This window comes from Somniosus microcephalus, chromosome 2 (genome assembly GCF_052327205.1).
Source record: "Somniosus microcephalus isolate GS21.2 chromosome 2, FLI_Smic_1.0, whole genome shotgun sequence".
Taxonomy (NCBI): domain Eukaryota; kingdom Metazoa; phylum Chordata; class Chondrichthyes; order Squaliformes; family Somniosidae; genus Somniosus; species Somniosus microcephalus.
In genome coordinates, this window is record NC_140988.1 from 155,557,727 (window position 1) to 155,572,435 (window position 14,709).

The 14,709-nt window shown below is 46.0% G+C and overlaps 1 protein-coding gene across 2 annotated transcripts in view; it reads right to left on the bottom strand.

The window, feature by feature from the left end:
* nup54 (nucleoporin 54) overlaps positions 1 to 11,344 on the bottom strand; it is a 103,249-nt gene extending 91,905 nt beyond the window's left edge. For both annotated transcript variants that reach the window (XM_085964230.1, XM_085964220.1), the window contains exons 1-2: positions 11,206 to 11,344; positions 3,559 to 3,660 (exon numbers count right to left, since the gene is read on the bottom strand). In XM_085964230.1, the coding sequence (XP_085820356.1) occupies positions 3,559 to 3,660; positions 11,206 to 11,236 (133 nt within the window). In that variant the 5' untranslated portion in view covers positions 11,237 to 11,344. The remainder of the gene's footprint in view (positions 1 to 3,558; positions 3,661 to 11,205) is intronic.
* Positions 11,345 to 14,709: the final 3,365 nt, after the last annotated feature.

Below are 14,709 nucleotides of genomic sequence, written 5' to 3' on the forward strand. Positions count from 1 at the left end.
ACGTGGCACTGGTAGCAATCCTGAGATTACTACCTTTGAGGTCCTATTTTTAAATTTACCTCCTAACTCCCTATATTCAGCTTTTAGGACCTCATCCCGTTTTTTACCTGTATCGTTGGTACCTATATGCACTACGACAACTGGCTGTGCACCCTCCCCTTCCAAAATGTTCTGCAGCCGTTCTGAGACATCCTTGACCCTTGCACCAGGGAGGCAACACACCATCCTGGAGCCACGTTTGCGGCCACAGAAACGCCTATCTATTCCCCTTACAACAGAATCACCTATTACTATAGCTCTCCCACTCTTTTTCCTCCCGTCCTGCGCAGCAGAAACACCCACGGTGCCAGGAAGTTGGCTGCTGCTGCCTTCCTTTGATAAGCCATCCTCCCCAACAAGTAAGAGTCTAAATGGGGTAGAGGTGCAAAGGGATCCAGGGGTATAGATTCACAAATCATTAAAAGTAGCAATGCAGGTTAAAAAAGCCATAAAAATGCTAATAAAGCATTAGGGTTCATTTCTGAAGGAATAGAATTCAAAAGCAGAGAAGTTATGTTAAACCTGTATGGAACCTTGTCTGATTGTCTCATGATTTGAGACGGTGGGGTGGCAATATGGCATTGCTGTACATATGCTGTTGTGGTTGCTGTCGTTGTAAAAGTTGTTGTTGTAGTAAAAGTTGTTGCTGTAAAATCTGCCCACGGATGAAAAGGTCGCACTCAAAGGAGTTCATGGCCCGTTCAGTACAAAAAACATTAGCGGGAACATTGACTGACTCCCAGTTAAGCAACGCCTTCATATCAAAATTCTCATCCTTGTTTTCAAATCTCCCCATGGCCTCACGCCATCCTATCTCTAATCTCCTCCAGCCCCACAACCCCCACACAAAGAGATATCTGCACTCCCCTAATGCTGTTCACTTGAGCATCCCTGATTATAATCGCTGAACCATTGGTGGCCGTGTCTTCTGTTGCCTGGGCCCCAAGCTCTGGAATTCCCTCCCTAAACCTTTCCACCTCTCTTTCCTCCTTTAAAATGCTCCTTAAAACCTACCTCTTTGACCAAGCTTTTGGTCACCTGCCCTGATTTCTCGTTATGTGGCTCAGTGTCAAAAAATTTTTTGTCTTACAATACTCCTGTGAAGCACCTTGGGACGTTTCACTGTTAAAAGGTGCTATATAAATACAAAGTTGTTGTTATTCCCTTTTGTCCTCTCCTTTCGTATCCAAGTACTTGTTATGTGTCTTTTTCTTCAGATTCAATTTTCCCTTTAGTTCTTAATAAATATAGTAAATAGTTGAGGCCCCAGCACAGATCCTTGTGGGATACCATAGCCACTTCCTTCCAATTCAAGTACATAGTAACAGGGAGGATTGATGAAGGGAATGCAATGGATGTTGTCTACACCCGCCATTCCACCCCGCGCTCCCTCTCGCCACCCCCCCCAGGCTCTCCCTCTCGCCCCCCCCCCCGGCTCTCCCTCTCGCCACCCCCCCCCCCAGGCTCTCCCTCTCGCCCCGCCTCTCTCTCTCTCTCCCCCCCCCCCCCCCAGGCTCTCCCTCTCGCCCCCCCCCAGGCTCTCCCTCTCGCCCCCCCCCCCCCAGGCTCTCCCTCTCGCCCCCCCCCCCACAGGCTCTCCCTCCTTTCGATCCTCGATCTTCCCCCCACCGGCCACCAACAGATCCCCTGACTTCCACACGAAAGAGTGGCCCAACTGGATACTGTGCATGCGCAGCTCCGGTATACCAGGCGCAGGCAGCAAATAATCACAGCGCAGGAGATTCAAAGTCCAGCTGAAAGGTCAAAGTTCAAGGGAAAAATCCAAACCTCTCCCGGCGTTACACAGCAACGGATCAACCATTGGGGGACACACTTCAAAAGCTGCAACTCAGCTCGGAGGTCGCAAGATCACAAATGACTCCACATTGGGGAGACCAAATGCAGATTGGGTGACCGCTTTGCGGAACACCTCCTTTCAGTCTGTAAGGGGGACCCCCGAGCTCCCGGTGGCCTGTCACTTTAATTCTCCGCTCCATTCCCACTCAGACCTCACCGTCATTGGCCTCTTGCACTCTTCCACAGAAGCTCAGCATAAGCTCGAGGAACAGCACCTCATCTTTCGATTAGGGACTCTACAGCCTTCTGGACTCAACATAGAGTTCAACAATTTCAGACCATAACCTCGGCCCCTATCACATATATATATATAATATATATATATTTTTTTCTCTTCTTCCCTCCCACACGGCAGCTGTCCTTCATTCTGCCAGCACAATTCACAACCCATCTAGAGCCATCCTTTGTTCCTTAACCTGTCCCATTACCATCTCCTCTCACCTTGAATATCTGTTAATGTCTCTCAATGTCTCTTAATCTCTCCTGCTTTTTATCCCATCACTGACCTTCCCTTTTGTTCTTTCATCCCCTCCCCCTTTTCCCAGCCCCTAAACCTGCTTTCCATTTCCTGCTTTTTTCCAGTTCTGACAAAAGGTCATCGACCTGAAACGTTAACTCTGTTTCTCTCTCCGGAGAGGCTGCCCTGGCCTGCTGAGTTTTTCCAGCGTTTTCTGTTGTTATTTCACAAACGACTCTGTCTGGTTTCCCGGGGCCATTGTGTATTGGGACCCTCCCCAACTCCAGCTGCTTCTCTGCGCAACTTTTCAATTGAAGTGTGTGCGAGCTCGGGAATCAGTGCAGGCCCACGCAACCTTAGCGTGAACAGTGCCCACATTACCTTTGACTACCTTTTTTCTTTTAATATAATTGTAAAAACTGTGTGTTAATCTTGATATCCCTCACAAGTTTCTTTTTGTATTTACTTTTACTATCTTTTTGGTCACTTTGCTGTTCCTTATATCTCTCCCGATCCCCTGGATCTATACTATTCTTTGCACTTTTTGTATGCTCTTTCCTTTAGTTTTACTGCTAAGAGTTACTGAACCCAATATAAAGGAGTTGAAATGACAAGGTCACCGACACCCATCATGCCCTTTCCCACACCTATGAGATCAATGCTTGTCTCATCTGCCACATCAGGCTTGGTAAATTCCACCATGTTAGCAGTATTCACTATATAAACAAAAGCATTCAACAGAAATTGATGAGGAAACAGAAAGGTTGCTGAAGTGAATCAGAATTTATTGCACAATAATGGTTTAATTTTTTTAACAGGGGTGCAGATAGTGACAGTTCCACTTCATCCAAATAAAGCTGAGGAGGCTTAGCCAGGTTAATGTTTATAGTGACTAGATGTCAACAATGAAATGGAAAAAAACTAAAAACATGTTCAGAAGTTAATCTCAAAAGAGATTTTTGTCCGAAACGATCCAATAACCAGAAAAATAAAGAAAAGCTGTTACAAATAGAAGACACTTCAATACGCATTGATGACTATCAAATATAAAATGCCAACACAAGATAAAGGAAGAAAAGTATTCCACATGCATTTCTCAAAATAAGAAAGTTTCCCAATTACAGGTGAAAAGTTATCACAAAGAGCATTTTTTGCACTCACCCAATCCTTGAAAAAGCAGAACCGTAGAAAAATATTTGCATTACCTCCAAATCCTGAGGGAGCTGTTGTGGCGGTAGTTCCGAAACCAAAACCGGGCTGTGCTGTGGTTTTGGCACAAAATGAGCCAAAAGAAAATCCAGTGGTTCCTAAAAAAGAACAGATTCATCACTAAGGAGATATGGATATAGTTTTGTTTGGGAGTGGGGAGGGGGGTCATAGGAGCAAGATCTGCATTGATGCTAAAAATATAATCAGATTTAGGAATATTTGAGCTTTTAAGTATGCTGGATAAAATATTCACTGACTTAGAATATTATCCTTTTACCTATGTGATCTGAAATCAAATACAATGCAGACTAATGGACTGAAAGTCTACTCTCTCTAGTAGCTTTAAGGGTTCTAAATAAAATTGCTTTGGTTAATCTCAAGCACGATCTTGATTTAGAAACCAGCTCATAGCATCGAACCGCCAATCTCATACATTTTAATAGCTTTAAGGCAGTGTCTCCACCAGAAGAATTAAATCATCTTTCTCTTTCAGATAGCACTGTGAATTTCCAGCATTTTCTGTTTTTATTGCAAACTCTACAACCCACAGAGAGTTAACTTTCAGCATTTCAGTGCAGGTTTGGCTCAAAACCAGGTCCCCAAAGGGACCTGTGCATATTATTACACTTCTTAGTGGGAGGTGTTCTTCCTCCACCACCACCATTACTGCAACTCCATGCTGAAAACAGAGAATCTGTACCCTTATGGAGAGGTAAATGAGTAAAAATATCACATTCAAGTTTGACAAGTTGTCTTCTCAGCATGCGTCAGTCCTGTCTGTATCTGCACTCGCTGCTTTCAAACCCATGTTTGGGGGGGGGGGGGGGGGGTGAAGGAATGAGGGAGAAAAGAGTCGGCCAAACATGCAAAATTCATCTCCAAAATACGAATTACAAAGAGCACTTAAACTAATTCATTTTTAAATGATTTCCACTTTTAAAAAAAGGTACAAATATCATTTTGTTAAATTGTACAATTTTAATGGATTTCCCCAATTCATGAAGAAATCATATAATTAGGTCCCGGATTTATATTTTCCATTCTTTTATTTTAACAGGTACATAAAATTAAGCAAATCTATTGCAGAAATCATTCAATACACTGATTTTTACAGAACTTTTTTTCTGTGAGAAGGAAGTAACACCTTTTTTGCCAAATTCCAAACCCAATAGGGTATAAAATCCTGGGACTGCGTTCGGAGTTTGTTTTGGTGGATGCTCGTTGAAGACCCTAAAAATGAATGTCTTCACATAAGCCAGAGGCATGAACTGGGTTTATATTGGTCCACTGCAGGCCTACAGTGGACCAATATAAACACAGTACAAAATTATCTCCAAAATCAGCAAACTCACAAAGCAGCATGGGGTAGTTTCCGCGATGGGCGCAATCAACAGTCTGGGTGCAAATTGCACCCATTTTGAGAAGTGTTTCTTTTCTAGAGTTTCCGCTCAAATGTATTTGCATATCGCCAAATGCAACATCTGCCATGAACCAGCGCAATTGGGCAGCGTGTTAATTTTGCTTAAAAAAATTCCTTGATATATTTAAGAGTGGGAACTTGATGCAGTTTGATTAATACAGCTGAAAATGGGTTTATCACAAAAAAATAAGCCTTTTTAATCAGTGTCAATCCACCACCTGTGAGGAACCTGATTTTAAATGTCTGAAAATGACTTTTAAAAATATACAGAACCATTTGCTAGTTACATTGGGGTACAGTAGTCAGTTTCTTAGTAAATTAAAAAAATTACATTCAAGAGCTCTTAAAAAGTGCCCATTAGTGTCCTTGCACCAAAACAAGCTTAATTTTTAGAGCCTCCTCGAAGGCCCGCAAACGAGCACAATTAGCGGAAACTCCTAATCATGATTAATTTCATCTGGTGGCGTGGCCAGTTTAGTGGCCGGGGACAGCTTCTAGCACAATTTTTTTTTTTTTTTTTAAAAGATTGTCGAAACTTGATTTGTGCTGAACGTAATTTGCACTTAAAATTCCACAATCTTTCGCGCAGATTACGCTGAAAAAACAGCATAACCTAGCGGAAACTCTGGCCCAACTTACAGGTATAGGGGTAATGTAAAACCAAAACACAGGAATACTGCTGGGCTGAGTCACTCCCACCCGTATAGGTCGATAAAGCACTTTGATTAACACTGACCCATACATACTTTCTTCAGTTATTGCTTGGGGTATCACCACCAGCACAGTATAAATGCTACGTGCACGTTCCTCAATTTGTACGTGCACAGTTTAAGGTGGCTCCAATATGCAGAAACTGCAATGGGGTATTTGTGCAGCACCGGGTGTAAAGCCCAGCGCTGGAGACCCAGCGCAGGAAACAACCCTTTACTAAAAAGAGTCCTTTCTCTCCATCTAGCAAACTGGACAGGTGGAAATTTGATATTAAGTGGGCTGAATTAATTACAGAAACAGCTGAAATCCTAAGTGTCTTAAAAAAATATTTACAGATTGCTGCTTTATATTTTTGTGTGTTGAGATGCAGGAAGGATAGCTGAACTTCTTGTCGGGCCAGCTGCACTGCTACTTTTTTTTAACATTTTGTGGCAAGTTGTTGAAAGCAGCTCCAACAGGGGGCAATCATCAAAAGTTTATACAAAAATAAATTTGGATACAAGTTTGTTAACAAAGAACATAACATATTAGAATATGTAATGATGTAACTTAATAGCAGTAATGCTTTTAAAAAATTCAACTAAGGAAGTGGATGCTGACAAAATATCAGTAGCAGTGGAAAAGGTCAAAGCAATGGAAGGGGTGAAAATTGATAGACAGGATGTACTAAAAAGGCTGGGTATCAATGTTTACCCCTTCCATTGCTTCGACCTTTTCCACTGCTTAGAGTGGGTAAGTCGCCTGGTCCAGATGGCTTGTATCCCAGATTGCTAAGGGAATTGGGGGAGGAGATAGCGGAAGGGCTTGCCACAATTTTCCAATCTTCCCTAGATGCGGGGGAGGTGTCCGAGGATTGAAAGTGGCAAATGTGACACCATTGTTCAAGAAAGGGTGTAAGGACAATCCTAGTAACATCAGTGGTGGGTAAACTTTTAGAAACAATAATCAAGAAAAAAATTAACAGGCACTTGGAGAGGTTTAAGCTAATTAAGGAGAGCCAACATGGATTTGTAAAAGGCAGATCATGTTTGACTAATCTAATTGAATTTTTTGATAAAGTAACAGGGAGGATCGATGATGGGAATGCAATGGATGTTGTCTACATGGATTTTCGGAAGGCGTTTGACAAAGTACCACATAGAAGGCTGGTTAACAAAATTAAGGCTTATGGAATAGGTGGGTCAGTGGCAGCTTGGATAAGGAATTGGCTTAAGGACAGAAAACAGCAAGTTGTGGTAAATGGCTGTTTTTCAGACTGGAGGATGGTAGACAGTGGTGTTCCCCAAGGGTCAATGCTGGGGCCACTGCTTTTTTTGATATATAAATAAATGACCTGGATATTGGAATACAAAGTAGAAATTCTAAATTTGCCGATGACACCAAACTTGGGGGTGTGGCAAACAGTGAGGATGATACCAATCGACTGCATCAGGACATAGAAAAGCTAGCAGAATGGGCAGACAAGTGGCAGATGGAATTTAATACAGAGAAGTGTGAGGTGATGCATTTTGGCAGAAGGAACAGGGAGAGGCAATATACACTTAATGGCACAGAGTGTGCAGGGACAGAGGGACCTGGGAGTTAATGTTCATAGGTCCCTGAAGGTGGCAGGACATATTGAGAGATTGGTTAGCAAAGCATATGGGATCTTGGGCTTCATAAAAAGAGGTATCGAGTACAAAAGTAGAGAAGATATGCTGAACCTTTATAAAGCGCTAGTTAGGCCACAACTGGAGTATTGCGTCCAGTTCTGGTCACCACACTTTAGGAAGGATGTGAAGAGCCCTTAAGAGGATGCAGAGAAGATTTACCAGAATGGTTCCGGGGATGGAGGATCTTAGCTACAAGGACAGGTTGGAGAAGCTGGATTTGTTTTCATTAGAGCAAAGGAGGTTGAGTGGTGATTTGATAGAGGTGTACAAGATTATGACGGGTTTGGATAGGCTAGACAGGGAAAGGCTGTTTCCACTAGTTGATGGTACAAGGACTAGGGGACACAGATTTAAGGTTTTTGGCAAGAGATACAGGGGGGTTGTGAGGAAAAACTTTTTTACGCAGCGAGTGGTGAGGACCTGGAACTCGCTGCCGACGGAAGTGATGGAAGTGGACACACGCAATGTTTTCAAGGGGAGACTGGATAGGCACTTGAGGGAAATAAACTTGCAGGGCTACGGGGATAGAGCGGGGGAATGGGACTGACTGGATTGCTCTGCAGAGAGCCGGCACGGACTCGATGGACGAATGGCCTCCTTCTGTGCTGTTATGACTCTATGACTCACTCCTCTCCTTAAGGAACTGGCATGCTGGGAAGCAGCTTCACAGTGGAAATCCTCAAATACCCCACCCATGCATGCCACAAAATAAAAGTCGTTCGATATGTCTGTGACTGTCCACAATTTTCACTGATTTCGATCATTTGTAATTCAACCCCCACCCCCATAACTCAGCTATGATTTTCCCAAAATTTACCAGGACCAAATTACAGTCCTATTCATGATATTATTGTCCTGAATTTAAAACTTTTTGTTCAGCTATACTAAGCTGAATATAGAAAGTACAAAGAAAATCTAAAAAAGGGAATAAGAGGGGGCAAAGAGAGTGTACAAAAATAGATTAGCGGGTAACATAAAAGGGAACCCAAAAGTATTTTCGTAAACATATAAATAGTAAAAGGGTAGTCAAAAGGGTGGGACTGATTAGGGAACAAAAAGGAGATAGATATTCTTGAGGAGGCAGAGGGCATGGCTGAGGTACTAAATGAGTACTTTACATCTGCCATCACTAGAGAAGAGAATGCAGCCAATGCAGCAGTAAAGGAGGAGGTAGTAGCGATATTGCATGGAATATAAATAGATAAAGAGGTATCTAAAAGGTTGGCAGTCCTCAAAGTAGAAAAGTCATCCGATCCAGTTGGGATGCATCCTAGGTTACTGGAAGTAAGGATTGAAATTGTGGAGGCTCTGGCCACAATCTTCCAATCCTCCTTAGATATGGGGGTGGTGTCAGAAGATTGGAGGATTGCAAATGTTACATCCCTGTTTAAAAAAGGGGAGGGGGGGGAAAACCCAGCAACTACAGGCCAGTCTGCTTAATGTCAGGGATGGGTACATTTTTAGAGGCAATAATCTGGAGCAAAATTAATTGGCACTTAGAAAAGTATGGGCTAATAAATGAAAGTCAGCATGGATTTGTTAAAGGCAAATTGTGTTTGACTAACTTGATAAGAGTTCTTTGATGAAGTAACGGAGAAGGTTGATGAGGGTGGTGCGGTTGATGTTGTGTATATGGACTTTCAAAAGGCGTTTGACAAAGTAACACATAATAGACTGGTTAGCAAAATTAAAGCCCATGGGATTAAAGGGGCAGTGGCAGCATGGATACAAAATTGTCTACGGGACAGGAAACGACGAGTAGTGATGAACGATTGCTGTTCAGACTGGAGGGAAGTGTACAGTGGTGTCCCCCAGGGGTTGGTGTTGGAACCACTGCACTTTTTGATATATATTAATGACCTGGACTTGGGTATACAGGGCATAATTTCAAAGTTTGCAGATGACACTAAACTTGGAAATGTAGTAAACAATGATGAGGACAGTAACAGACTCCAGGAGGACATAGACAGACTGGTGAAATGGGCAGCCACATGGCAGATGAAATTTAACGTAAAGAAGTGTGAAGTGATTCATTTTGGAAGGAAGAATGAGGAGAGGCAATATAAACTAATGATACAATTTTGAAGGGGGTGCAGGAACAGAGGGGCCTGGGGTGTATGTACACAAATCTTTGAAGGTGAGAGGACAAGTTGAGAAGGCTGTTAGAAAAGCACATGGGATCCTGGGCTTTATAAACAGAGGCATAGAGTACAAAAGCAAGGAAGTTATGCTCAACCTTTAGAAAACACTGGTTCAGCCTCAGCTGGTGTTGTGTTCTCAATTCTGGGCACCGCACTTTAGGAAGGATGTCATGGCCTTAGCGAGGATGCAGAAGAGATTTACTAGAATGGTACCACGGTTGTGGGGCTTCAGTTATGTGGAGAGACTGGCGAAGCTGGGACTGTGCTCCTTCCAGCAGATACGGTTAAAAGGAGATTTGATAGGTGGTCAAAATCATGAATGGTTTGGATAGAGTAAGGAGAAAGTTTCCAGTGGCAGAAAGGTCAGTAATCAGAGGTCACAGATTTAAGGTGATTAGCAAAAGAACCAGAGGCAACATGAGGAAATAGTTTACGCAGCGAGTTGTTGTGATCTGGAATGCACTGCCTGAAAGGGTGGTGGAAGTAGATTCAATAGTAACTTTCAAAAGGGAACTGGATAAATACTTGAAGGGAAAAAAGTACAAGGCTGTAGGGAAAGAGCAGGGCACTGGGACTAGTTGGATAGCTCTACCAAAGAGCTGGAACAGGCACGATGGGCCAAATGGCCTCCTTCCGTGCTGTATTATTCTATGATTCTATTCTATACTTGACCCAAAATGTCTCACATAAAAACAGGAGGGCAGTAGATACATCAGCACAAAAACAGAAAGTGCTGGAAACAGATCAGGCAGCATCTGTGGAGAACACAGAGGAAAATGTAATTTAATGTTCTGACCAGGATTCTCTACCCCAAAGGTTAGCATTTTTTCCTGATGCTGACAGACTTGCTGTATATTTATAAGGAACAGGAGTACTCCATTCATCCCCTCAAGGATACTCCGCCATTCAATCACATCGTGGTCGATCTGTACCTCAACCCCATTTACCTGCCGTTGAAACCAGATCGCTTGATACCCTTACCTCACAAAGATTTATCAATCTCAGTCTTGAAAGCTTTAATTGACCCAGCCCTTTTGGGGGGAGAGTTCCCGATTTCCACTACCCTTTGTGTGAAGAAGTTCTTCCTGATTTCATTCCTAAATGGTCTAGCTCTAATTTTAAGATTGTGCCCTCTTGTTCTGGATTCCCCCACTAGAGGAAATAGATTCGCTTCATCTACCCTATCCAATCATTTTTTTAAATGTAAACACCTCGATTAGATCACCCTTTCTAAACTCAAGGGAATACAAGCCACGTTTATGCAACCTGTCCTCATAATTTGACCCTCTCAGTCCCAACATCAACCTAGTGAATCTGCGCTGTACCTCACCCTCCAAGGCCAATAAATCCTTCCTGAGATGGGGAGCCCAGAACTCAACGCAGTACTCCAGATGGGGTCTGCCCAAGGCTCTATATTTCCAGCATGCTGTATTTTTTATATCAGATGTTCACCATGTGCAGTTTTTGTCTCCCTCCATGTCTCTGCTTACACTGCGGGCGACAATTGTCCCATCGTCTCCCAGATCCGGCCCACGTTCTAACTGTCCACAATCGCAGCGCTCGAGCCAGGGACCAATGGCCAGGCCGCGCGCCACCGGGAGCAACTTCAACACTGCGAACCGCCGGCACTCAGCGCCGGGTTAGTGTTTTTTTTTTGTTAAATCCCTTTTTATCTGTTGGACTCCGTTCGCCTTTTTGTTCTCTTGCCCTCAGACTCACCTGAGCTTCCACCGCCCAGATTGAACGCCATGGTGGAACGCGCCGCTCCGTCGCTACATTCTGATCCGGGTGGAGTGACAACAGCACCATTAAAATGTTCCGCCCGTCTCACTGCACCCGGAGCTTTTAGTCAGGTCACCACCATTGTTGATTCATTTCATTTGATCAAATTCGACAATAGGAGAATTGCATGCACTAAGCGAAAACATGTGCATTGATCTGGATATTCATTTCTTCCTAGTGTCTGTAACATTACTGATGCGTAGGAGTGAGGTATGTTGTCACAAAGAAGCATGGCATGAGGCGTTTATTATATTATATATATAAATAATAAAAACACAGAAAAGGCCACAGCTAAATTTCATAGGAAATACTGAATTAACACTTCCGTTGGAAAGAATGGGGAATTGTTTTAAAACTGTGAAATACATCACAATTGCTGCGTTTTATTCATGGAATAGTGAAAGTGTAGGAGTCTCTGCACTCCTAACAAAGAATCTATAACTTACTGGAAGTTAACAAACTGAATTTATTGTCTAAGAACTTTACAAAACAAGAAACTACAGGAGAAGCTCAAAACAGGTCTTTTCTCTTTCAATCCACACGAGGACTGGCTGGTCCCGCCCTCTACCTCTGACGTCATGACGTCATCACGTTTCCCGCCGAAGGAGACGTCACGTGACCCACGTGATGACGTCATCGCGTCAGATCGCGATGTTGTCGATCTAGTTCTGTTTAACCAGAGCCAACTTGAACGGTAATAACATTGGTTACAGACAATTATGTAAGTCACTTAGTGGTTTTGCCACATACGCCCCACCAGAATTGTCTTTAACGGAAAGAGTCAATCGCTGAGGAGGTCAGACAAGTCTGTTGGACCGACTCCGAAATTCCCGGAGGGGAAAACGCTGAGCAGGCGGCGAACTGGTAGGCGGTACGGCGGTGTCAGGTGTGGTAGCGGCTGGCGGCCGGCCGCGGCGCGGAGGCTGCGCCAGCTCGATCGGTCGTTCGAGGTCCAGGTGCGCAGGCTTGAGGCGATCGACAGAGATGTGATCCGGTTTGCCCCCGACGTCAATCACGAAACTCTTGTCCCCTGCCTGCAAAACCTTGAAGGGTCCGGCATATGGCGGTGCGAGCGGGGTACGATGGCCGTCCTGGCGCACAAACACGAACTTGGCTTTCGACAACTCCCCTGGGACGTTGGACAAAAGCAAACCGTGCCGTGAGGTCGGAACTGGGCGGAAACAGCGGGCCGCATCCCGGAGGGTCTCTTTTTGTGTGGCCGCGGACCATGGTCGCATAGGTAACGGCAGGAATTCACCTGGGACTCGAAGCGGTTGCCCGTAAACCATCTCCGCCGCCGCCGACTGGAGATCTTCCTTCGGCGCCGTGCGGAGTCCTAACATCACCCACGGTAGTTTGTCGACCCAGGATGCATCCAGCAGGCTGGCCCTGAGTGACGCCTTCAAGGAGCGGTGGAACCGCTCGCACAAGCCGTTCGCCTGTGGGTGATAGGCCGTAGTGCGATGGAGTTTAACGCCCAACACGGAAATCACCTCGTTCCACAGTTCGGACGAAAATTGCGGCCCCCGATCCGACGAAATGTCCGCAGGGACACCAAAACGGGCTACCCAGGACGAAACGAAAGCTCGAGCAGCGTCCGCAGATGTGGTGGACGTCAGGGGAACTGCCTCCGGCCACCTCGTGGTGCGATCCGCCATCGTCAAAAGGTACGTAAAGCCCCGGGAAGGTGGGAGTGGTCCCACTAAGTCGATGTGAATATGATCAAATCGCCGTTCCGTGACCTCGAAGGTGGTGAGTGGGGCTCTGACATGGCGCTGCACCTTGGACCGTTGGCAAACAACACAAGTGTTCGCCCAGTCCCTGACGTCCTTGCGTATTCCCCTCCATACGAATTTGGAGACCAGCAGTTTTTGCGATGCCCGCACCCCAGGGTGCGATAGGCCGTGTAAGGCATCGAAAATCGTACGACGCCATTTCAACGGGACGATCGGACGGGGTGCACCCAGCGAAACGTCGCAGAGCAGAGTGGTACCTGCGGAATGGAAAGGCACATCCCTCGGCTGGAGGCTGTTTGGAACCGAACGAAAACCCTGGGTCTCCGGGTCATCCGCTTGGTCAACCGCCATCTGTGCGTAGTCAATGCCCAATTGGACGGCCTGGACGGCGGCGCGGGATAGGCAATCGGCGACGACGTTGTCCTTACCGGCCACATGTCGGATGTCGGTGGTGAACTCCGATATGTACGTCAGCTGCCGTTGCTGCCGAGCCGACCATGGTTCCGCAGACTTGGCCATTGCGAACAGCAATGGCTTGTGGTCGACAAACGCGATGAAGCATCGTCCTTCGAGGAGGAAACAGAAATGGCGGATGGCCAAAAACAAAGCCAACAGCTCTCGATCGAAAGTACTATACCGGCGTTCATGCCGTTGTAGCTGGCGGCTAAAAAAGGCCAGGGGTTGCCACTGCTCCTGGACGGCCCCCACCGCGTAGTCTGACGCGTCCGTCGTGAGAGCGATGGTGGCTCCCAGCAGGGGGTGTGCTAACATGGTCGTATTGGCGAGTGCGGCTTTCGTCTCCTCAAAAGCACGATCCATGTCCTGTGACCATACCACAGGGTCCTTTCCCGTCGAGCCTCTGAGGGCCTCATATAGAGGACGCATGAGCTGTGCAGCCCTGGGGATGAAACGATGATAGAAGTTAACCATCCCCAGGAACTCCTGTAAAGCTTTCACGGATTTCGGTTTCGGGAACGCCGCAATTGCCTCCACCATGACCCGAAGTGGCGTTGCCCCCGTGGGGGTTATGCGGTGGCCCAGGAAATCCAGTTGCGATAGGCCGAAACGGCATTTGTCCGAGTTAACGATGAGGCCGTGCTGCTGAAGCCGTCTGAAAAGGACCCGAAGGTGCTCGAGGTGTTCCTCCTTGGAGGTGCTGGCAACCAGAATATCATCCAAATAAACAAACAGAAAGTCAAGGTCCCGCAGGACTGAATCCATGAGGCGCTGAAACGCCGGTGCCGCGTTCTTAAGCCCAAAGGGCATTCGCAGGAATTCAAAGAGTCCAAAGGGGGTAATTACCGCTGTCTTTTCGACATCCTGAGGGTGCACCGGCACCTGATGGTAACCACGGACGAGGTCGATTTTGGAGAAGATGGACGTCCCCGCCAAATGTGCTGAGAAGTCCTGTATATGGGGAATGGGGTAGCGGTCGGGCGTCGTTATGTCGTTGAGGCGGCGATAATCCCAACAGGGCCGCCATCCCCGGCCGGGCTTGGGGACGATGTGGAGCGGGGAGGACCAGGGGCTACTGGACCGACGGATGATCCCCATTTTTTCCATCACGGCGAACTCCGCCTTTGCTGCCGCTCGCTTACTGGGCTCTAAACGTCGCGCCCTGGCGTAAACAGGCGAGCCGGTAGTCGAAATATAGTGCTCCACCCTATGCTTGACGGTCGGAGCCGAAAAGTTGGGCTTCGTCAGC